The sequence below is a fragment of the Pholcus phalangioides genome, unplaced genomic scaffold (assembly GCF_987345545.1).
Source record: "Pholcus phalangioides strain wild (caught in Gottingen) unplaced genomic scaffold, Ppha-v1.0 ptg000018l_1, whole genome shotgun sequence".
NCBI classification, from domain to species: Eukaryota; Metazoa; Arthropoda; class Arachnida; order Araneae; family Pholcidae; genus Pholcus; species Pholcus phalangioides.
In genome coordinates, this window is record NW_028301611.1 from 13,978,357 (window position 1) to 14,004,580 (window position 26,224).

Sequence of the window (26,224 nt, forward strand, 5' to 3'; positions counted from 1 at the left end):
TAAATGTAATTTTATAGAGCATTTCTTAAAAGTTTTAGGTCATAAAAATCCTAGCCATACTGATCGCATTTGGTGACTCGGGCTGTATTTCGTTACACCAGACATAGTGAGTGTTTGCTATATCCCAAGAGCGAAATTGAAATTATTTTTGAAAAAAATACGATAAAAACATTTTGATCAAAAATTTATTGTATCATTATTTTACGAATGGATTCAATTTACGCTAGCATAAGAATGGAATGATGATATTAACCCATTCCATTTCCACACCTCATCTACATAATGACATTTAATGTGAACCTATATGTACATCATATTTATTATTCTAAAGATTTATTATTATTATTCATTCACCAAGCATTGTTTTGAACTTCGATAAAAACAATTTTCTGGCAATATTCAATTCCAATAAATTACCTCGAATGCTTATACTGTGTCTAAATATCAAATTCATTTCTCCGAGTAAACGCACAAGGAATATCCCCCGTACTGAGAGTAAATAAAACAAACTAAACATACATGATTTATTACCGTGAGATCTCTTTTTTCACATGGTTATTGATATTTAAAATTAATCCGTTTTTGAATTGGTTTTCCAGAGAACATATATTATTCTGATCCCACAACACCTACACTTCACATTTCAGTTTATCCGGCATAAGAAGCAAATAGCATCTGAATATTTTATTTTGTACAGAGAGAGATAGAACGCAATGCTAAAAAAGTCAATCAATAAATTTTTGAAATATAACGAAATTTGAAATGTAAGAGTCGCTTATTTTTTAAATAATTAATTACATTATTTCAATATGCATGTCTCTTTATTTTCAAGTCGAATCATGTTTGAAGTTATTGTTTTCTCGGTTTAAATTATTCTGGGTTGTCTTTGTTCCATGTCAAATGTCAATATGTGCCTTTAATAAGCAATTAGAAATCACTAAAACCTCCGCCCACAAAATTACGTGTCTTTTAAATTAAGTATGCTTTCTTCCGATTTTTAACAGCTGCAAACTAAGTGGTATACGAAAATGTTTTCCATTGAGAAATAATTTTTACAAAATATCTGGACATGTCAATACTAAAATAAAGGGTTTTATTTGGAGGTAAGATAAATCTTTATTGTCACTCAAAGGGGGCATGTAATTACCATAATGAATAAAAAGTGGGTGTGAGCCATGCCATACGTAGTTTATGCATTGAATCGTGTAGCAGGTATATCCTGACTTAAGGAAATGGGCATAATTGGATTTGTCCTTGGAATATCTTGCAAACGATATCATTGCCCTCTATTTGCTTTGTGAACTTCCCGTGAAGCAATTTCGTTACGAATGCGGGGCGTGACCCCAAGTGACCAAACCAGAGTAGGTATTTACACCTGCAAATTATTATCATCTGATATTCCTTTGGAATACAGTGAAACCTTTTTACGACGATACTGGATACAACGATGTATCCTTCTACAACGTTATTTTAGACTCCTATATTGAATTGTTTACAATCTAATGTTAAACTCCTCTCGATACAATGATCCGTCACTACGGCAAATTTCTATATAACGATATTATAGGAGATTTTTGAAAAACCGCTACAACGATATTTGTTTTATAATTAGTTCACATTCATTTTGAATTTAAGTTAAAATTAGTTACTTGTTTTCGTTCTTCTGAAGGCGTCTAATAACATCGGTAAATTTGTTCTACGGGATCAAAGGAACTTATCGCTATCGCTGGTGTTTACCGCATTAAATTTCCTGTATAAGACAAAAACGTCCAACGCAATTACAACTTTACAAGTGCAGTGCAGTTAACTAAATTTTATTTATCTGAACTATGAATTACAATTTTTCGCGTAGAATAAATTCACAAAAAACACATTTTCTGATGGTACTAACGGTTACGAAAAAATTACATCAATAGCATAAATGTGATAACACGTGATATAATGCGCTCTCGATATAACGATATTGTTCCTTAGTCTCACAGAGTATCGTTATATCGAGGCTTCAGGGTATTTAACAAAAGGTGTCATCAGGTTGCATTTGCGTTGTGAACGTCCAGAGACATAGCGTAAAACAATTTCGATACGAATACGGGCCGCGCGTCTTGTAGTCAGACCAGAAGAGGTATTAAAGCCATCCATTCATTCAAACCGAGCACAACACAAGGTCTATCGCCATAGGCAGTTTATTACCGACTGAGTTGTGCCCTAAGCCTATGGGCCCCACCTGAATCCCCTAGGTTCCCCAGATCCGATGGAACGCGAAACCCCTGGGTGGGGCCGTGAATACTGTTATACACAAAATATACAAATAACACATGGTACTAACAGGTGCTTCGCAACGTTTGGCCAGTCGTGGTGCAACCTTCAAAGTTCAGCCGCCTCACGTGTAGTTGCCTAATTGGTGCGTTTTTCAGGGCGCTGCCTAGCGACAGTTGCCTATACTGCGCAGCTCTGCCCTCTCACGAGTAAGATTCTCAAAGTGTAGTCAGTGAGCGTTTGGGTGGTGGGCTCCCAAGTGAGCCCTAGTGCTCGGTTGAGCCTTTACTGTCTAGTCAATGTTGCCTGCCTGCGCTGAGGAAAGTCAATGGGTCTTTGGATGGCGGACTCCCAGGTGAGCCATCATTGCTCGGTTGAACCCATGCTGCATATTCGTAGTTGCCGACCGTCTGATGAGTCGGTCGAGGTATCTTGAGTCTCTGCTGGCACCCCTCCCTTGGCCCATCCTCATGGCCCTCTTATCTGTCTACGATGAGGCACTCCAGGCGGGCTCTGCACTCACATATTTCCGCTCTGCTGAGCTCTGAGTTCGTTTGGATTTGCCGGCTGACTCAATTGCCGGTCAAAGAGCCTTTAGTGTTTGCGAGCCAGTTGCACTTCTTCATGGTATTATTCTCCATGTAGGGACCATAGTCCGCCCTGCACTGACAGAGCTGAAGATCTTGACTAACAGGGTACTAAAAACAGAGTGTGTCATTAGATATTTCTCAGAAAAATCTATCAGACCGCACCATTGCCTTCTATTTGTGTTGAGAACATTCCGAGACATAGCGTAAAACAATTTGATCACGAAAGAGGGCCACGAGCCTGGTGCCCAGACCGGATGAAGTATCAAAACCAGAGTGGCATCATTGAATATGTGTCAACCAGATCTACATGTAGATATCTAAAATACTGATTTATTCGTGATACTCGCTGAGATATGGGCATTGAAAACATTTCACGAGACAACTTTTTTTGCGAACGCATCCAATATCGTCAAATTATTTAAAACACCTATTCACGTCAAAAAACGCCATGTCAAGACAGGCAAAAAAAAGTTACACGATAATGGATGGGTTTTTTGTTTCTCAATTATTCGCATTTATATTTTCTATTCTTACGATTAAGAAAATAGTGAGAAAAATTCGGCTCCCAGTCACGTTACGGATGCCGCCACTCAGCCAATGTCCTTCAAGTCTTCCTCCTCAAGGGACGACCCCAGTCGGATCAGAAATGCCCCAGTGGCTCAATTTTTCTTCTTTCATGACAGAAACAAGAACTAAGATGTAGAAACATGGCACGAAACAAAACGAAAAAATCCCAAAAAAAAACAATAGAATGGAATCAGAGGTTTATCTTTTTTTTTATGTTGTTTCTTTGTGTCCTTTGCCCCGTAATGTTATTGCTTGCCTGTCCGGTCCGTCGGTAAATGATACTGCAAACACCATCTTATAAGACAGAATTGATAGAAGTAGCTCTCGATGTTTCCCGGATCGAAAGAACCCAATATGGTTTACGTGTCCCGTTCATTGAACTGTACTACAATCATACGTTGTTCTTATAATCTAGGATTTTTTCATGTCTTCATGCTTGATTCGATATCATGGAGAAATGTAACGCATGTCCCGTATCTTCCTTACCTATTTTGATACTCTCAGCTATATTGTATGTTCGAAGCTTGCGATATTTATGTACGTCTGCATTATGCTATCAAAATAAATTCAAGTTTGTGCAGTGTTTTCAGGTTTTGTATGTTTGGAAATTAATTTTTATGTATTTTCAGGCCGCTAATAGGAAATGATTTTTATACACGATCTGGTGAATTTTGTTTAGCTTGCGGTGTTTCTCTCCGCAGCATATGTTAGTATTATGTGTTTCCTCCTCTTGTGGAAACACATGACATACAAATCAAAGCCGTCTGGCTCTTCATATATGTTATTTATGTTTTCCCCATTATCTGCGCATATATCTTTGCTCTCCTCAAGCTTTTGTCATTCACCGTTGTTAAAATATTGTTCTAAATGAATTATTATTTGCTCATTGAATCAAATGTTCCGAATGCTATAGTTAGTTATACACAAAGAAATTAAACTTTACTACATGTTCCCTATTTTACGATCAGATAAGATTAACAAACATGATAAGGTACAATCAAGTGTACATACTTGAGACAGCGGCCTTCTTGAGACGATTTGGGATTTTTTGTTTCAATGTTGGTTGCTTTGACTGTTGTTGCGAGTTACGTCTAAAGCAGGTCGTCACGTTTGATTGTTTAATACAAATACAAATACAAAAAAAAACGCCACAACAGGCAAAATGCCCAACGAGGTGGCTGAGAAAAAGATGCCCATAAAAATATGGATGTCATATATTTGAAAAATACAACAACCCAATTAAAAATTGCAATACATACACGAGATAAAATATTATACAACGCCCATAAAGAATATTTATGGTTGTCTTATTCTAAGTATGGATAGTTTCTCGATTTACCCCAACATGTTTATCGTATTTCTTTTTAAACGTGTCAATTGTGTTACAATTCACTACATCCGGGGGTAAGCTATTCCATTTATTAGGAACCCTATTACAGAAAAATTCCCAGCGACACCATAACCTTGCATTGTCCCTCACCAATCGATACTGGTGTCCCCTTGTAAAAGCAGCCGATTGGCGGTGTACTAAAATTTCATGGTCCATCTTATCCATCCCATTGAAAATTTTGAACACTTCGATCATATCTCATCGACACCTGCGTTCATCCAATGTAAACATATTCAAAAAATGAAGTCACTCTTCATAACACAAGCCCCGTGTGCCATGGTAACAACGTGTTTGTCGCTATGTTAACATTTCATGGAAGTTGAGTTGCGCATTTCATGTTTAGGTTGAGAAACAAATTTTCATGTGTTTTTCCCGATAATAAATGAGTTTTTTTAGTGAACTACTAAGCTATATGAACCACAGTTACTTTTGTTTTGGGGGTTTCTCTGATTCAGGGCAAGTGAGGCAAGGTCTTACCCTATGGAATGTTGTTCAATCTTTTTTACCGCCATTACTATTAGTTACAGCACATCTTGAGTAGAAAAAAGTCAAGTCTGTCTAAACTTAGCACACTGTTGCACGTTAGGCACATTACACGGAATTGCAAATTAATTACATAAGAATGGTCATAGATGCTAGTTCAGATGGGCAAATGTTCAGAATCCGATTTATCATGACTCACATAAGCAAAACAGCGTTTTTTTTTTTTTCCTGATGTTTATTTCATTAATGAAGGTTCAATAATTGATCTCATTTTAAGAAGAAGATTTTCCACTTTTTTCTCTTGATACCTTTTCGAAATAACCTTTGTTGTATTGTCAACGCAATTAGCATTGGATTACCGATGATTTCATGTGTGTGTGTGTTGACACAGCATTTTACAGTTTCAATTTTTCAGGGACATAAAAGTTATTCGCAAGTGCCACTACGGTTCACAAATCCATAGCTTCATAGACCTATAACAAAATCCTGATATAAACAGTTTGTTTCTCTATCAAAAATCAGATCAGGCTTGCATAACCTCTATGGATTGCGTATGCATTTACATTTACATAGATCAAATCCTGTCCCCCACATAATTTCTTGGACTTTTTGAAATACCCTGTATTACGCATGTGTTTTACATTCTCGGGATTTGGCGGCTATTCACAGTTGTTCCTCACTCCGCACTTGGAATCTGAAAGTAACAAAACGCGGTATTGTTCTTTAAAAACTGAACAAGCCGTTTGTAGAAAAAATCTGAAAAAAATGGTTAACTAATTAACAATTACCTGTTAATCTAAAATTAACATTCTTTTACTGCAAAAAATTAATCAGAGACTGAAAAGATATTGTTTTAAAAAGTTTCGGCAAATAAAAATAATTGATATTGTGTGTTGTTTGTTTGTTGTTGTTGTGTTTTTTTTTCTTCTTCTTCTTCTGTTGCGATCAGTAACCGATGTCTATTTTCCTAGGTAGTTCAAAATTCTTGTCGTTCTGGTGTTAATTTCAATGAAAAAAATAAGAAAAACTGAAAACCTTGAGTGAAATAATCAGCAAATTCTTTCCGGTATGGCATTCACCAATATTCATATTGTAATATAAATAACTGAAATGTAATCGTTGTCGGCAGGGTTTTATAGGGAAAACAACTTCACACAGTTCAATCTAATGAAGATGACGCCAGCGAAGTGAGTCATGAACGCATTATGTTTATTATAATGCATTACTTTTTTTTGTCCATCTCACTTTGTATTATGCTCCTACGATATCTCAGTTTGTCCTTCATCACGTTCCCCTGGGAACACTTATTGCAGCTGACAACAGCTGTTGTGTGAGAGAATGAATCGAAAAGCAGTGAGTTGAGAGAGCCACGATCTCACTCTACTCCAAAGTCAGCAAATTCAGTGCACGATTCCTACGGTAGTAGCCGAGGCAGCAGCAGCAGCAACTGAACTTTTTGGGCTAGCATCAGGGTCGTAACTGACGCAGTGGAAGACTTCCAAGAACGTGGACTGAATTATAATCGAATTTTTTTTTTTTTGCAAGGGTCGAAAAAAAAGAATAGGAACGGGAAAGACTAAAATAAAATGAGACACTGGGCAGCTATTGCCCAAAGAGAGAGAGACAGAAATTCATGCTATTCTCTCTTTCCTTTATTTTTTTTCAAACGTTACTCCTAAAGTTTCAACGAAAATAACAACTGGACTCCCGATGCTTTCAAAGAATTTCCGATGGAATTCTACACTATCCGTAGCGCATCCGAAAGTAGCGGGAAGAATGCGTGGTTGTCGGATACATTTTACCAACTACAGTGACTTCGTGTTTCGTGGGAACTGGTCATTTCTCACAATATTTTATTCCGGAGAAAGAAAGAGGGAAAATGCAAATTCTGTACATGGGTAATAAGAGCTCTGTATATTTCACAATACCATATGCAAGTGGTTCCCAAATTTTCTGAAGTACGATCCCTTTATCATAAGAATTTTGTCGCTTATTCCCCATAGAGTAGCCCCATGTCACGGTTTTATGGGTCATTCCCGTTCTTTTGCTAATAAATCTGGGGGGTGTTCGTAACAAAACACCTTACGGGATGCCTTCCCATCATGATTTTTATTTGCGTAATCCAGCGTTTCTCAATCTTTCAGTATTTGCGACCCAATTTTCAATCATAATTTTCATCACGCCCCCCCCCTCACAAGTGCAGTACAGAGGGGCACCCCCCCCCCCCATGAAATTTTTGGAACTTTCATATGGAATATTACATTCAAATAATTTGCTGAAAACTACTTTTATCAACTTATTTTAAACGAAAATAAAACAATCTTTCCTCTGAGACAGTCACGAAAATACTGAACACTATGGGATGTATTCTAATTATTAAATACATTGTGCAGTACTGATAAAGTCCTATTTGAAGTGTATTATATCAGTGTAAATGCGAATTTTATTTTTTCTCATCTTATAATGCATTTTGTTTTGCTTTCCTTTCAGAGTAAAATTATCATTTTTTTAAATAATACATATTTCTTTCGATATGCTAGCGCCCCCCTTTCAGTACTATCGCCCCCCCCCAGGTTGAGAATCGCTGGCGTAATCAATAATAAATGAAATTAAATTACATTTTCAATAAAGTCTGCGCTGCTTATTAAAATCACGGGTAATATTATATCTCAGATGATACTATAGGTATGGTCGGGTAATGTTATAACTTTTATAAAGAAAAACTACTTTAAAGAACCAGGTTAGATAATTTGTATCCTACCAAATAATTTGCATGATAACTATTTATTCTTATCATTTACACAGTTACACATTTACTCTTCTATTTCCGCTTTTGAAAATTGCCGTTCATGCATTGGGCCAAATTGAGCGGGCCACAAAGTCATATCAGGATATTCTCGGTTATTAAACCGGATTCTCTAAATTATTGAACACTATTTACTTTGAATATATTTTTTTCATTAAAATTGAATTTTTATTTACATTCAAATAACTTCATTTCTTTAAATAATTAACACTTTTTTGAACAATTATTTCTTTTATTTAATTAGGAATTTGCCCCATAATTCTGAAATATTTTTTCCCATTAATATTAAGTTTTCGTTAATTATGAAATCATTTCTTTCAAAAACTTTTAGTTTTTTTTCAGAAATTACTACTTTTAAGAATTCTCAAATTAATTTTGAAAATTCTAAAATTACTCTTGACATTTCCAAATCTATTTTCAATAATCCTGATTTCTATCAGAAGCTCTGCAGTTATTTTTTCTTAGCAATTCTGTGACTATTTGGTCATTAATTATAAATTCCCATCAATTCGAAAATTATTTTTTCCTTAATTATAAATTCCCATCAATTCGAAAATTATTTTTCATTAATTATAAATTCCCATCAATTCGAAAATTATTTTTCATTAATTATAAATTCCCATCAATTCGAAAATTATTTTTTCATTAATTATAAATTTTCATCATTTTCAAAATTATTTCTTTCATTACAGAGGTGTTTCTTAAATTCTGTTATTGTGTGTATACGACCTCTTGGATGCTGAATTCCGCCTCTCGAAATATGTATCCTATATGAAATCATAGGGTCCATCGAAGGCCCCTTTACTTCATCAAATAGCATTGCTATTGATTATGGAATGTTTCTCACAGTTTTAAATACAGCAGTACGGATTTCGGAGGTCTTTTTTTTAACGTGCTTTTTTTTTTGTTTTTTTTTAAATTCAATCGATTGGTTTTCTATGTGAAGTAGCTATTTTCTGAAAATGGTAGGCGAGCCACTGCAAAAAACTTGAAGGGTCGCATTTGGCCATCAATCGAGGGGCTGAAGATCCCTGCTCTAGTAGGTAATAAGCATACTAGTATATCAACTCTCTAATTGCTTCAGGGATAGCTACAAAGTGATGCCGCAGTGAAAGTAGTGTGCGGTTTGGCAGCCAAGTGATGAGAGATTTGAGACGTTAAAGACTCGGGCATGGGTATATTTATCATCAAAACTGAGCTTAGATTCGTCGCCGAAACATGCCAGCTTTATTCCATAAGGCTAGAGAGATCATATCATACCAAATATGAATAAATAAATATTCCCGAGAGCTTACTGATCAGCGAAGAAGTCGTTTCTACGCACTTAGGAGGCAAACTCGATCATCCAATCACATCGAACACCTAATCATTTGCATATTTTCTCAAGACATATCATGTGGGACAAGCACGCTTTTTCTTCTCTCGTGATTCGTTTGACAATAAGTTTACCGAAAAGCGATACCGCGTTAAATAACAACACATATTAAACTCAGAACACCCGTTTCTTCGCGGCAATGATTATATATGTAAGTTTCGAAATAAAACTCCTACATCTTGTTCTGCGCACAATATCCGACGCTGTCATCTGGCATGTACAACTTATAAATAATAACCGCTATCACAGTCACAGTAATCTAAGCATCGTTACATTCCCAGCAAGTTTATGAACGTATTTGAAATATTACCTTTGGGACAAGGAACGCTACACGAGCATTTCTTACGCCTAAAGGCAAGCATCCGAGTAGAATAACGTCTTTCAGATGTTAGATCCTTTATCTCCTAATCAGATTTCCCGTTTCCTTCGCCCCGTAGAAAAATAGAGCTGGAGAGAGAGAATAAGCACATTGCCAGATGCTTTGCTTGTTACCGAGAAAAATAAAAAAATATATAAGGATATTGCCCGTGGAAAGAAAATGTAGTATATTCAGAGGATGGAGGATGATGGGATATGAGAGAGAATGAGAGATAGTGAGAGAAAGTTAATGACATCATGGTCCCATCCCCGTCCTTAAGATATTTTTATCTGAACTGTGCGTAAGGTTATCATGCTCACCTAATATGTCCACCGTTTTGTGATCTGAACAGTGTATAAAGCATATATTGTCTGTTCTCTCATAATCTTTCAGTTATCATCAAGGAGAAGATGGAAAGAGAAGTGGAGTTCAAGGTAAGATTGCATATTCGCATTAATCCCAGGGGTGTTTTCAACCTACCCATGTTATTTCAAGCATTATTCGTTAATCTGATTCTTAATGATAAATGTGAAGGTCACTAGACGTTGCATGAGATGCAAGTGCCTTTATATACGTCTCCTGATCCATCGGAAGAAAGTTTGGATTTAACCATAAATGTTCAATATCATATATTTTTCCCCAATTATTAAGTAAATTAACTAAAATTTATCTGAAATTTTACTGCTTATACAGAACGTCGAAATGGACGTACAGAACCTCAAAAATTGCCCATAAAATGAATGTATTGAAGTAATATTACATTCGAAATATATATATATTAGTGCCTTCTTTGTGATTAAAAATATAATGGGAAAAAATCCGGATTGTAATCTTCAAGGTAAAAAGAAAAAAAAAAACAATTTAACAAATTAGCGGAATTACAGCTACACATGCTCTGCAACAGACAAAGAGCCGTTGCACTTAATTGGGACATCTACCAGCAAATTCAAGACATAAAATGAAAAGTGGTTATAGAATTACCTCAGCTTATGTGCAAAGTCATTTGAGTATTTTTAACTTCAAACTGGCTGCAATAATGAATGTCTGAAAGACACTGCATGCATGCATGTAAAGCTATACATTTATGGGCTACGATTTTTTTTTATTCAGAATTTTCATGATCATATTTTCATTTATATTTCTAGAATCTAGAGAACATAGTTTCTCAAACTTTTTATTCCATCGCTGAATTCATAAATTTATTTTTCTCTCATCGCACCCAAACTCAAATGAACCCATAAGATTCTATACGTAGCTTCTCTCGTACCCTGCGCCATTCCATCGCCCACCAGGTGGCGATATTGCCCACTTTGGGAAGCACTGATCTAGAATCTAGACTCTAGATGAAATATGCCTGTCATGAGTCTGTCTGAAATATAGAATAGCCATCCTATTTCTCAGACAGACTCCAACCAACGGCACACGTGTGGATTTGAACAGGCTCCATTCCTTATAATATGGACTCATCCTCTCAACCCACGCATATGAGCTCCTTCATTTCTTCAGTTGCATAGCTTACAGTTGTTATTTCCATAGTGTGGTTGAAGAACCGTATAATTTTAGTCCAAAATTCGTTTTTTGATGAAGAAAACAAATCACTGTCTATCAAGTTATCCAGTGATTTTTCAGAATAAATATGTGTCAAAGTCTGGCTTAGAACAAATTACTGAGACCAAAAAGACCAAATTTTGCAGTGAAAGGTCATTTTGGCTGTCAAAAATAGTACAGATAGTGAATTATGGAAGACAACGCCAAAGTAAACGATGCAGTGTTTATCAGCGGTCATGACACGCAATTCAGAATTTGACAGGGCTGCTGAAGAGATTAAAAAAACCCACAATTTATACGAAGTCTGAATAAAGTTTGAATAGACGTTTTTGAACGTTATTACTATTCATTCATTGCTAATGAACATTGCTTATGTTCTTTTCAGTAGGCACAAGACTGTTGGATGTTCGATCCACTAAAAGTCCGTAATATTGGTATTGTTTAGTTATTTGACTTAAAATTAGTTAATTGCTTTGTTGAGAAATGCACATTACACTACAAAAACTACGTGACTGGAAGAAGAAATTTTGTATTTTACTCAAGTTTTGTCTTTTATCATAACGTAGAACGAGTGGTCAATCTTTTGAACTAGCTAGGCCACTTTGACAGAAGAAAATCCGTTTTGGGCTATATTTTAGAAAGGGAATACTCTTGAATTATTATTGAAATGAAGACCATATCTGGTGAGAGAGGATGAGCACTTTGTAGCCGAATTCAATAACCGAAATGATAAAAACGAGACATTTTAAACATCCAAAAGAACCTTGAAGTCCACCCAAAAAATATTAAAGCGATTGAAATATACCCCGTTTAGAAATTTTTTGTTAAATTTTCAATTTTAATATGTAGCATCACATTTATATTAGTATCATGAAAATGGAATTCAATGATTGGCTATGAGATCACAATACTTTCCCAAGTCATCGTAAGTTTATCGGCTAATACATTTTTATAAGGTACTGATATGCATCTGCTCAATCCAGACTAGTTATTCGTGTGCCTGGAGCATGTTGAATGCCATTTTTAGATGACTGTACAGGTACAAGATACTTTCGATAACATATATACCATAATACAGTTATATATATGTTATCGAATAGTAATCAGTTGATCATCAGGAAAAGAAGAATAGAAACGAACATTCTCACTCAATCCGAACAAGAGCCAAATCATCGGAAGAATAGAACAATGTATGGTCTGTTGATTGAAATATTCAAATACAATCAATTTATTAAAAGGTCACTGCAACAAATCTATAGTCAGACTATTTGCTACTACAATTTTTCATCAATGGTATTCTCTGAGGATCCGTTTGTCATTGGAAAACGTTCAAATTCATTGCCAAATCCTACATTTGCATTTGACTAATAATAATTCAAAATAGGTAAATCGTTTGCATGAACTGAACTATTGAGAATTCTCCGAACCAAAATCAAGAATAGTTACCCGAACAAGATCGGGCGTGGTTGAAGTTTTGTTTTCAAATCAAGGATTGATTGATCCCCTTTGCGCTGTAATACCATCGATAGGTTCACGCGCTGAATTGTGCTATATTATGAAAATACTCGAAAAGAGCGATCGTCAACCCAGTGTCCGTAGTCCACGTTGCCGCCGTGATGACTATACGTGGTTTGTTCAGAAAAGTATCCGACTACAATATTTCCAATATTGTAATTTCCAATTATTTGATATTATTTTTTAATTTCCAATATTTTGTGCGTGAACCAATAAAGCTAGGGAAGCGTGGTTTGGTGCTAAAATAGTATGGAAGGAATCCTTCTGCGCATGCGTGGGTTTTATCCTGCCTACAGAAGCTGCCAGTCGTCGGCAGACTGCCGATGAATCAGATGAGGAAGTGTAAGTGAGTGTCGTCGCATTTCTTTGTTTTTGACAAAATGACAGGTGAAATTTGAACAACGCTACTGAAAAAATCGTAATGGATCGGTCAATTGCGACGCAGAACCTCTTGGTAATGCTCCTTGGTGATGATTGGTGCGTGCGGAGATTACTCGTGATGAAAATCGCCACCGGAGTCATAGAAGACGGTCAACATGACTGACATTACACCTTCTGAAGACCAAATCGTCAGTCAAAATGAAATGGACGGATCCATTGTTGATGCCTTATCTAAAAGATCTGTAATCGCGATACTGTGATTCTGAACCAGAGCACTGACTCAGTCAATAACGATCTCATTTCTAGACATTGATTGCCTACCGGAACATGTTCAATTTTATATTGATGCTCGTCTATCTTTAAAGAGGTTGTGCCACTCCTTCATCGGTGTTGAGCCCGTTTCTTCAACTCAGAAGATCTATTGGATCCTGCGGATTGTTTACACTCGGGAATGACCAAGATTCACAGAAAATCCTATGCAGTTCCGTTGTTCAAGGTTTTCTGCCATTTTTTTCAAAATTGAAAATGCAAAAGCGCTTACTTACAAAACTTTTATCGGTGGTCTGCCGGTGATTGGTAGCTTCTACCAGCAGGAAAAAATTCAAGCATGCACACTAGGATGGCGTACGCGCACCGAAACACGCCTCCCTAGCTTCATTTTTCAAGCAAAAAAATAAATATAAAAAATTGGTCTGATACTTTTCGAAAATCTTGTAAATGTGTTAATTTTTAGTTACAAAGTTTTAATTAATTTTTGAACTGTGAAAAAAAATGCATATGGGGTAAAATGATGATTAAAAAATTAGGAAATATTTTATAAAACTGAATTTGAGTTGATGACAAGATGTCTGTATATAAGAATGAAATAAGCAGAGATATGAATAAGGATATAACATTGATTTTTGTTTGGGGAGGAAGGCGTTGAAAAATAGCAAAAAATTCATAAATAAGATGTCGTTCCACCTGTAAAAAAAGGTAATTTCAGTTTTTTTTATTGGGTTTCATTAGAAAAATTATTCCTCATAAATTTGAATGCATTGTTACGTCGATATGGCTTTACCGCTATATGGTGAACAAATTCGTAACTAATGTATTTTGGACTAAAAAAACAAGAATATCTGATGTTATACTGTATCATGTGCGTATTTTTGTGTCCGTTAAAACGCCCTCTATCAGTGACAAAAAAAACTTCAACTGCATGTCACAGGAAAAAATATGTATGTCATGAATTTTCTTATGCATAATTTTTCATTGCGAGTGACTATAAGTAATTGTGTTTAATAATATAAAATTGTAAATAGTAATTATGCTTTTTATTCATTCACTTTCATGCTCTTATAATAAAGTATATCTTTCTAAATTATTTCATAACTTTTTAATTATCCAGTACAGTACGTGTAGCAAAAGTACACGTTTTTTTCCTCCAAACATATTAATCTGAACAAGATAAATAACAGGTTTCTCTCTCGCATAATAACCTTCCAATTTATTACTCCACAACCTTAAGGATATCCCGAAACTCGAAAACGATTAATCACGGTCATGTAATTGTCATAATTACAACCGTCTCATTACAATAAATCATCAGACATATTTCAAGCCATTACAGCATTAATTCTGTCAGATGCATTCTATTGTTTGCCAGCTGTTATCCGTCCATAACAAGGAAAAGAAAATGATCCCTCACTTCTGTCTAGAGCTGAGTACACACGCTTTGTTCAAGAGACGTTCGAGAAAAAAAAAAAATAATAAGTAGTGAAAGGACATAGGAAATTAAAGGAATCAGACGGAGAAGAGCTGAAGATAAAAAGAAAGATGAAAGCAAAAAAAAAAAAAAGTCAGCCGAGTTCAGCCAATTAGAGTTTGTTCTCTTTGGTCCGTTACATTACCTAATTGTAAAGAACAACATCTCGACAATATCCTATTGTTCTAAATTCGACGCGTCGTTCCAATTAACAGCGGGAAATGTTTATGGGACGTTGTAAATAACCGTCAACGTTCTGTTCTCGTTTAGAAAAAGAAAATTCTGGAATTAAACAGGAAATAGATTGCTGTTGTTATTTTTCCTCTTCCATGTTTTAAAGATATGCCTTTCCCCTGCTCCTTAGGGTTTTGCGCATCGCCGATGAGGTCCCCCCCCCCCTATAATTAATTTCACCTTTAACTATATAAGAACTTTTGGTAAATGACAGCGTCAGAGATAAATGTAATATGATTCACAATTATAAGAAAATTCTCGTTAGTATTCAAATGTCATTTCTACAGTATTTATTTTGTCTATTTAAGAAGTTTTACTTGAAGAAGATTGTGCCTTGATACATTTTTTGAAAATGGAAAAACACTCACTTTCTTGATTAAAAAAAGTGTTTGTAATAATTGATGATTGTGATTCGAGTTTTATGCGAGAATCTGCGCAACCAAATTGGTGGAAAAACATATATTAAAAATCATGCAGATATTCTTGTATACAGAATTTTGTTTTTCCTTATCGCTTCCACTCAACTCAAATAAACCCATACGATCCTATTTTATACCCATAGCTTCTACCGTTCCCGGGTCATTCCGTTTCCCCCGTTGGGGGCGATATTGCTCACTTTGGGTGATGAATAAGTGATGCCCCATCTTCTCCCGTTCGAAGAGCCTATCCGCTCTGTATAAATCTCCTGTATAAATTTATAAAGTTTAAAGGAAAAAAAAAGTGTGACATTTTAAAGAGGGTGTGGCTATATATTTTTTCACTGTATCATTTTCAGTGTAAATCAATGAAATTTACTGATCGTCGTTTACTACATTACAGTGGAATGACTAAAATAATAATAATTTAGATTACAGTGTTTCCGCTAAGTCCTAACGCTGGTCTCTCTTGTTACCCCGAATTTTCACTTATTTATTGTGAATTCTTGCTTAACTGAATTTTCATTATATGTACATGAATCGCTGCTAAACTGATTTTTTTTTTTTTTTGATTTTCGCTAAACTAAACTCTCATTAAATATTTCGAAAATCTCGTTAAATTGAAGTTTCATTAAATGTTTGTGAATTACTGTTAATCGGAAATTTTATGTAAAATATTAAAAAAATTATTGCTAAACCAAATTATTATTAAACATTATTGATTTTCATTAAACGGAACTTTCACCAAAATTCGTGAATGTTCATCAAACGGAATTTTCTTTAAAGTTTGTGAATGATCATCACAAACGGAACATTCACTAAACTTTCGTAAATCTCTAATTAATTAATTTCAAGGTTTAAATAACAAGTTTAAAATGATTTGTTCTCTTCACGCCATATTAATCTGAAAGTGAATATTTCAATATAAATAGTAGTTTCAAAACAAAGCAATCAATGAACTCCGAATACGAAAGAAAGTTCGAGAAAAGTGCGTTAAAGACATTCCTGTATATAAGAAATTGTTGTACTATCTTTGAACGTATCGGAAAAGATTCTGAGTATGAAGAAAACGTGAAAAAGTTTTTTTTTTTTTCTTCTTCCCGAAACTATAGAATTGGAGGTGACAAAAATATAGATAAAAGTTCAGTCTTTTTAACGTGCTTGTACTTCCAATTCCATGGAGAATTTTCTTGCCCTTTCTTTATCATCCTTAACACAGAATCAGTAACAGCATGAGAAAAAAAAAGAAATAACATAAAAATCAATGAGAAAGAACTAATTTTTTTTTTACTTTTATCGAACTTATCGGAGAAAGAAAAAAAGACGCATTTTTCAGAAATAATCTGCCATTGCAGAAATTCTGCTTGAAAAAAATGATTGATGACAGTCATAAACTTATAGTGATAAATGCCTCAAATGTTCGTTTATTTGAGTAATTTGAATCGTTTTTTAGTATCGATATATATATATAGTTATTTTTATCACATAGAAATACATAAAATATCGTTAGATATTTTTCAGTTTATGAGCATTGTAATAGTTTAATTTTTTTTGCTCAGATTTATGATATATTTAAATATACATACATGGATTGGACGTACATAGATAACATACAGAGATTATGATGATATACCACCGGGATTCCCAAACTGTGCTACGCCGAAGATTTTTTTTGGTGCATCGCGAATTACATAGGAAAAATACATAATTAACTTTCCCAAGTATTTCAAAAAATTACATTTGTCCTAGGTTAGAATCGATGGAATCGGTTGATTTGAAGCTTGTCTGGATCTTTTGTATCTTACAAATTACGTTGTTCGATTTTCATGTTTAATTTAGCTAATGTTAATCTCGTTTTATTACTAAGCAGATTCTTTCTCGTAGATTAGACGAGCTAAATAGGAAAAAAAATGGTAGAATCGGATGCATTTTTGAATTATTTTATCATGTGTTTGAAATTTGATTAAGCAGAGAGAAAAAAAGGAAATAAATTACGTGCAATTCTGTAAAACACCATATAATGTAATACAAAAGCGGCAGCATATTCCTTCAATTTCTGAACATGTAGAAAACGTGTAAAATACAGTACCGTATTATGCTGAAGATAATTAAGATAGATTAATAAATAAACACTTAATTTTCATTATCATCATTAAATTCTTGGGTGAAACACGTTTGCTACATTAAAAGCTATTATTTATTCTCATTGGCGTATTTGCTCAATATTGAGTATATTCATTTCGGTCTTCTGAATCTATCATGCGACCCTTATTGAACCTCGCTTTTTGTGATGTCACGCCGGAAATTGATCAGATCCCAACATTCAAAAGCTGTTGCCACCCGGTTTTTACATCATGATCCGGGGAATACAATTTTTGATAATTCTGAAATAAATATTTACAATTTTTACTCGAATGACTCTCACTCAGTAAGTTTGGTTGAGATTCAAAATGTATTCGAATAATCATTTGCAAGAAATGTATTTGTACTCACCAGATATGACGAATATTAAAATTCCGTATATAATCCATATAAAAAACACCGAATAATATTTCATGATTATCCTCAAGTGAAGCTTATAGTTTTCAGGAGAAATATATACCACACACCCACACAAGAATAGAAATAATCACAGATATTTTCTAATAAAAAACTGAACAACTTAATCTCTTCCTCATGATTTCACCGTATAATGCCGATTTTCTTCTCTTGCTCATACTAATATAACAACGCGCGAAGTAAATGATGAAATGAGTGAAAAAATGAACCATGAAGTTGATGATATTACATCCGAATCGAAATTAATTCTCTTCTGGCAGATTACCCAGAACGCTAAAGGAATAGAAGAGAAAATAATCAAGAAATGACGGTATAGAGAGTTAATGAGAGAAAAACATTAATTTGGCCTTGAACGCCTAAAAGTGCCGGTAGTAAATTACTCATTTGGTTTATCCGTTGCAAATGCACCGATCATCCCAACCATTAAATCAGGATATTTGACAGAGTCAGAGCGGTTTTCATGCCGTTGGAATATACATGTTACAGTAAATGTGATATAAACCCGGTTATTATACATACAAACCGGCTGTTATGCGTAACCGAAGAGAATTCATTTAAGTTTGATAAATTTCCCTCAATTTATAACTTTTACCGGCTATTATGCATAGTACCCAAGCGTCGTTGGTAAACATGATATATCGTACTATGTGATGATAGGTGATGTGATGATATACAATGATAATTCATACATGTATTGTATGATTATACCGGGGTACGATAGTAAACTTTGTTGCCATTATATCGGGACCCGACTGTATTAATCACACATACTAGACTCATTTGGATTTTTTTTTTAAATTTATTTATCAATTTCACCAGTTACACCAAGGTATTATGAATAATTTCAAATGGAGGGGATAATTTTTTTTGTTTTTCAAATTTACCAATGACACTTGGATATTATTATGCACACTCACCAGTAAAAATGATAAATTTATGAAACTCACCAAGACATTGATAAGTATGCATAGGGACTGGTATTTACGCATAATAACCAATTTACGACCTTTATCGTAGCGTGTGCAGTGTAAAAGCTGTTCTTCGTGAAGTAGAGCATTTTCGGTGCAAAACATATTATATTACACAACATATATTTCTTTAATTTATATATTTTTACATTAATTATTTTTCTGAAATTATCTATCAATATTTTTATGGACCCACGTATTAATATTTTGAATGCATTTTTAAGGAAATTAAATTATTCATTTTCTCTGCTAAAAATAGGGTAATGAATCGTCCATGTTTGGTTACATTTCAGGCGTAAGCAAACATACAGGTTGTTTCAAGAAAAGATAGAACAATTTCTAAAATTCGGTTATTACATTTAAATAACTATTTAAATATAATATACCGATTTTTTTAAGCAATATATTATAATCTATTGGTTTGTCTTAGGGGAAGTTCAAGTATTACGTCATCATCGATGGGGGAAGGGGGTTTCCAATTTGCTGACTTTTGATGACAAAGGGGGAGGGGGTTTGGATAACGCTTACGTCATCAACCAGTCTTTATGAAAATATGAGTTAGGATTCAGAGGGGCAGAGCTGATGACTAAATTTTGCTGACGGGGGGGGGGGGTCAAAAATGGCTAAAAATTTGCTTACGTAATACTTGAACGGCCCCTTAACAGTGACGGAAAGGAATTTGGATAAAGAAAATACGTCTTAGTCCACGGTTTGACGAGAAAATAAATCTTCGTCAAAAGTGACTGGATTACGGATCCATCCGGATTTGACAAGTTCTACTGTATTAGATTCAAAATAACTGTTATTCACTACCGTAATACTCGTACATTGATATTAATCAGGTCTTTAATCATCTTTAAAAAAACGTTTTTCTTGCAAATTAGAAATGTGACACAACTAAAAATGACAAAATCCATTGCATTTGTTGACGTATATGAGGCATACATGGAAGTAACGCTCAAGTCCATTTCGCCAGATTTCACATTTGGATATTTTTTGATAACACATGTATCGCCGAACGGCCATAGTGACGGACCCAAACTATAGCTCAGCCCCACTGTCACCACAATGGTGGTTAGCTGAACTTAGTTCGAGATGCTAATGCAAGCCGATCTTCTCGTCAAAAAGTAAGTCCCGTCAGAAAGCAACACGCCTACAACGATACAATTATTCAATCATTACACTTCACTCATAGTTTGAAAAATTAATAGGAGATGGCAGTACTCCTATAAATTTAACAAGCATTACACCGAAAGCCACTTCACGTTATTTTCACAACACATATACGCACATTTTCCAGCATGGCCCTGGTCTTCTCTCTCGACCACGTAATAAAATCTCTTCATTGAGACACAGCGGTGGGCCATGATCTGGTTGGGAGAAGTAAACACATCAAGAATACCATTAGAGTTTTAATCGAAATAGATCCCCATAAATCTAGAGTTGTCATATTTGAGAAGAATATTCACAATTATCTAGCTTTGCTCTTCTAACGTTTTTGTAGAGAGACGAATTTGAATATTTGATTGCCTTCATTAAGAACATTATCAGCCTTCATTGAAAATGTTATCATATCAGGTTGTTCAGGAAAGAAAGCATTAACTCTCACTAGAATCAATATTCAGTAGTGAATACTGTAGCAAAAAACATTTATCCAATTTATTTATATATCCTAAATTAACGAGATTTATTTATAACTGTTGATAATTAATTCATTCAAAAAATTTCATTTTGTTGCTGGAAATTGGGTTAGTTTTCCATCTTACTCATGTTGCATTTATCTGACTTTACGTGATTATTTTGTGGAACGAATTAATCGCGTATCATGAATAATTTTATTTCTAAAATCTGGTCAAGCAGTAAAATTTTCAACTGCAGTCAAACTGACCGTTCGGTAGTTCTAAGTACATTTTTTTATAAAAAAATCAATGCAAGACATAGTTTTTTACCTACAAGATTATTTTTGACAAATTACGAAAAGAAGTGACGGAGCGAAATTGCGAAATTTTGAAAAATAAAGATGTAGTTGGTGATCAAAGTTCAAAAAGTGGTCACAATATACGTGCTCGGTAGTTCTGGTGTTAAAGTTTGTCCGATTAATTTTTGGAAATTTTCCTGCACATTGAACATGGATATAGTGGTGTGTGTGTGTGTGTGTGTGTTTTTTTTTTTTTTTTTTTTAATCTGAATATAGTATTTTCCCCCCACATGCAAGAATTCTATTTCACTACAGTTTTCCGATGTATCACTGTTTGACCACAAACAAGGGTTTGTGCAGGATTATATAACACAGAACGGAATATCCAAAAACAATACTAGAGTAACTTCACAAAAACATGTGAGTGACGTATTCAAGGAACCTTCAAATCACAGAAAACTAGAGATATATACTAGGACGTACGGTATCTTTCCTCGTTATTTTTCTTGGTCCAGCACAATGTTTGTTCATGTGTTTTCAAATATTGTTTCAGGGATCCGAATTCCCAAAAGAAACCGTCATCCGTCTTCGTTTTCGGACGGATACGGATGCGTATATCAGAATACAAAAAGAAAAATGATTTATTTTCTGCATAAAAAAAGCTAGTAAGTCCTCATACGTGTACATAAATCCTATAAACATCACTTTTATGAACCACGGGACATAATATAACAGAGAATACAGAATCTCAGAAAATATACGTCTCAGTATCCATTTATATTATTTTTGGACGGAAAATATGATGACAATAAAAAACGGCGTACAATAGAAATAATATCGGAGCGATAAAACCACGAATTATGATATGGTTCTCAGATACCTGGAAGTGAGAAAAAAAAGTTATTATGTCTATGCTGTGAAGATTCCGCAATCCACAATAAAAATAGATGATGAAACTATTTTTCTAATGTCATTTCATGTATATGCATCGTTTGGATGTTTTCCACTTTGTGAGATTTTGTTCTCAAAATGTCAGAGGTATCCCATTACCGTTATTAACCCCAGCTGAATATAGTCAGATTGGAAAAGTACTTTATGCATTATATAATAAAAAAAACACTGTAGAGAGAGCAAAAGATTGCATGGTGAAGACTTTTTTCTCCGCCTAACTACATATTACTTGTTCTGTTACGGCTGCCAAGTGGTTTACTAGAACTAATTGTGGCCTTACAAGACTTGAATGTTTCAAGTGTGTTCGCCGGAAGTTAATGATTTTTTAACGATCAACTCTTTCACTACGAGTCATTTCAGAGTGTGTAACGGGGGTAATACCGTAACGTATTTTACGGTGTAACAGCTAACGGCTTCAATTCCTGCTTCTTTTTCGTCGTGGAATACATAGCTAATAGCTTTAACTTCATACAGGTACATTCTAATCGCTGTATGGTACATTTCAAGGAATGAAAAACATTTTTTGATTCCAGTGAGGATAGAAATCAGTTTCGAAATTCGATCATTTCTGTCTCGCAAGCATTACCATTTTCCCAAATTAGGCAAATTTGGTACGGCTAATTCAACTAAGATGCGCAAATCAAATCTTTCTCAAAACTTGGAGATTGCACAACTAATATTTCAACTTTTGATTCGCATTTTTTTTTCTCATGAAAAATAATTGATTATAAATAAAATAACCTGATCTACACATTTTGATTCATCGGGAAAAATATCTGAGCATTTTTTAGTAAATTAGTACGATCAAGTGTGATTAAACGCTGTCACGAAACGGCATCCAAACAGCATGGGTTGGGTTCAAATGTCTCGCGCCGAATGGTCGCGTCTAAACGTCTTATTCCAACGTATACCATTAAATGCCTACTGATGTAATTTCTATTTGTGACGCCTAGCATACTTTTCTTGGCTCTTGTGTTATCTGCACCAGTGTGATACAAAATTATATTTTGAAGAGTAATATGAGTAATAATTTGAAGAGTCATTCCTCTTCAAAATTTTAAGGTGTTATTTCGTAAAACGAGGGGTACTTTTTGTTTTATCCGTGAGAAAAAATAACTAATAAAAAATTACTTAATTTGAAGGAATATTTTCAACCCACAACACAATTAGGAGGGGAAAAATTAAATTTCTATGCATTACATGAATCTCGCATCCAGATGTATATTGGCGAACACTGTGTGATTTGCACTATCTCAAATATTTTTTGTCAGTGTTTGATTCTTTAAGTCGAGGCTTGTTAACACGCACATGTGTGTGGAGGTTGTTTTTTTCTTCTTTCCGAGAAGAGTGCAATGTGCTGCTTACTGTGCGTAATCAAAATCGCATTGTTTTACATTCAGTTTGAATTTCATACTTGTTTCATTCATGATACTTCCGTGCCTTTCGCATACATAACCATTGTGTAGATATAATAATATGAACGGGGATTTTGATTGGTGCCGATGGATATTGTGGAATTTCAAGCATATTTATGACGTGGGGTATAACACGCGGAGAGATGCATTCTCAGTAGGTCGTTAAGGACGGAAGTCGTCAGAAGTAGATGCCATTGCTCGAGTTATGGCCTCGCAAGTTTGGCTGATGACGGAAAATTTCGTACTAAATATACCACATGATGATAGATTGTGTTTTGGCTGTATTAATACAAGGGCCCTTGGTTTCGGGCGAAATTATTACGTTCGCATACCGTTCTCTGGAATGGGATTTTCCCTTACTTATAGTAAAATAAGACGTCAATCGAGGCGTTGGATATAGCCACCGAAGCTTCTGAATGTGTTTATAGGGGTCATTAAAGAAATGGGGGGAAATATTATTTGCCAATTGCACATGTTTTATATATTTTTCAAATACCTAGCCTATGCGGGACAAATATTTGCCAAATTCCACCCCAACAGCGAGATTTTTGATTTGTTTTCATTTAAATCTATTTGGTGAGATTACATATTATGTAAGTAGAATCCGCGTTCTAAGATGCCCTTGAGAAAATATTCATGATTTCGTATGAGAACCCTTTAATCGGTATTTAAATTTTTCCTGATCCACATTATAACTGTCACAGAAATCACTAACTCTTTCTGGAAATGGTTGCCTATATTTAGCAAGAATTTTTTTTCCTGATTTTGTGCGATGATATTGCTCCGCCGTCTTACCGGAAGGCTAGAACAGTAATACTGACATGGAAGAGAGGAATACTCTTTTTTTATCTATTATTTGCATTTTAATTGCATATTCCTATACCACTCTGAAAAAATCTCCCTTCTTCTGTTATCAAACTTTATAAAAAAGTTACCTCCGCCGACTGGCCGTCAATCGACAGGCTGGAGGGGGGGGGGGTGAAAAATCATGCTCGAAGATGAAGCCAAGAATAAAACTGTATGGGCTTGTCGTGGCAGAAATGACACTATTTCAAGGACGCGAGGTATTTCGTGATTGCCAAACTAACGTGCATCAGGTAAGGTAAGATATATCATCAATGCCGATGTAAGGGTTAAAAATATCATATAGCTGAGTAAAGGAACCTTCAGACAACGCAGGCATTACCTATACAAAATGAGCAGCTTCTTCGAAAATGGCCCTTAGTTTTAACCGAAGTAACTTTAACTACAGTATTTACCTATACTGTTCCATTATTTTCAACTGTAGATTTCCTAGCAATGTATTGAGGCATAATATATAAAGAACGTTTTAACACAGCGATACATAGGATATTTTCATTTAATTAAATGATAGTGTTTTTGTCTTTTGCTTTAAGGCGGCTGCATCGAAATTGTTGGTATTTGTTCACTTCAAAGTGCAAATATTCTAGAATCCAAAACTGTTTTTTTTTTTATGTCTATAATAACTAGAAGCAAAGTTATTGTCAATTAAGTAAAACGAATGTAATGTTCTTAGTCTGAGAATGAAAACTTTTTGAATAAGTTTTCTAAAGATTTGTGTTTTGTTTTTTGTTTTTTTGCTCTTCCATTTCACGAAAAACTTGATTTCTCAATAACATGTGATAGCAATAATCAAAATCAAGAACATATTGATAAGACCATACCATTAGTTTTATAGTTTGAATTGTTTAATGAAAATACTAAGCATATGCTAATCTCACGTATAAAATTCAAAACATATATATATATATATATATATATATATATATATATATATATATATTGCCGAAATATTCGTGAAACAACATTCATTTTCTTAATTTTATACCATATTCAAAGCAAAACTATATTTGTTTCATCCAGAATGACTCTTTTGAAAAAAAAAAGAAAGAAAAATACAATTTTCCGAAAGCAGACAGCCGCCTTAATTTGCAATTTTCATTACAGACTTTGTACTTTTATCTTTGTGATTCAGAGTAGCAAATATTATCACTACTAATTTTTAGTAGACGGTTCCGTAATCGTCGGAAGTTAAATTATTTTCTTTCATAATGATAAGAAATGTACAAAAGAGCCATGACGATGACTTTCAAAAATATTAAATTATCTCTGAATTTGTAAGAAATGTTTTCTTTATCATTCTGTCTTTTTTTTTTCATCTGCGCTATACATAAAATATATCTAATATTTTCCAAGGCAGTTACTTAGTGATCATTATTCCATCAAAAAACTGTTTCACTGTCATCATTATAATGTTATCTTCCAAAAAACTATGAAAAATTGAGATGAATTTTCGCAAAAAAAGACTAATTCGACGCATATATTTTATTGTTTTTACATTAGTAATAACAAGAAAATATAGTTATATCTTTCAAATATGAGAAAAAATAAAGGGGGGTAATATCATTTTCATATTGTATCAAAGTTGTGTTTTCATAAATTTTTAGATCCATCTAGATTATTATATGTATGTATGTATGTGTGTGCATGCACATACATATATATATTAATTTTTTTATATGGAAAATTGAAAATAAGATTAATGATGAGAAAAACTGGAATTTGAAAGTATTGTATGATTCTCGAAAAATTCAAAAATTAAATGGATCGAAGCGAATGTCTCGGTCTCTTATCATGGGGATGGGGATGGGGGGGGGGGGGGGTTAACCCGTGACATCGGCTTAAAACTGGGTGTTTCTCAGAGCATCTTGAGCCTTGTAAAGCCTTAA

At 34.3% G+C, this 26,224-nt stretch overlaps 1 protein-coding gene across 2 annotated transcripts in view; it reads right to left on the reverse strand.

Annotated features, from left to right (window-relative positions):
• LOC149071758 (lachesin-like) overlaps positions 1 to 26,224 on the reverse strand; it is a 252,820-nt gene that overhangs the window by 70,676 nt on the left and 155,920 nt on the right. Inside the window, exon 1 of one of the 2 annotated variants that reach the window (XM_089247645.1) lies at positions 18,157 to 18,414. The exons of the other annotated variant lie outside the window; for it this stretch is intronic. Within the exon in view, the coding sequence (XP_089103771.1) occupies positions 18,157 to 18,220 (64 nt within the window). The 5' untranslated portion in view covers positions 18,221 to 18,414. Of the gene's footprint in view, positions 1 to 18,156; positions 18,415 to 26,224 lie in introns of those variants that run through there. 2 annotated transcript variants of the gene reach the window in all.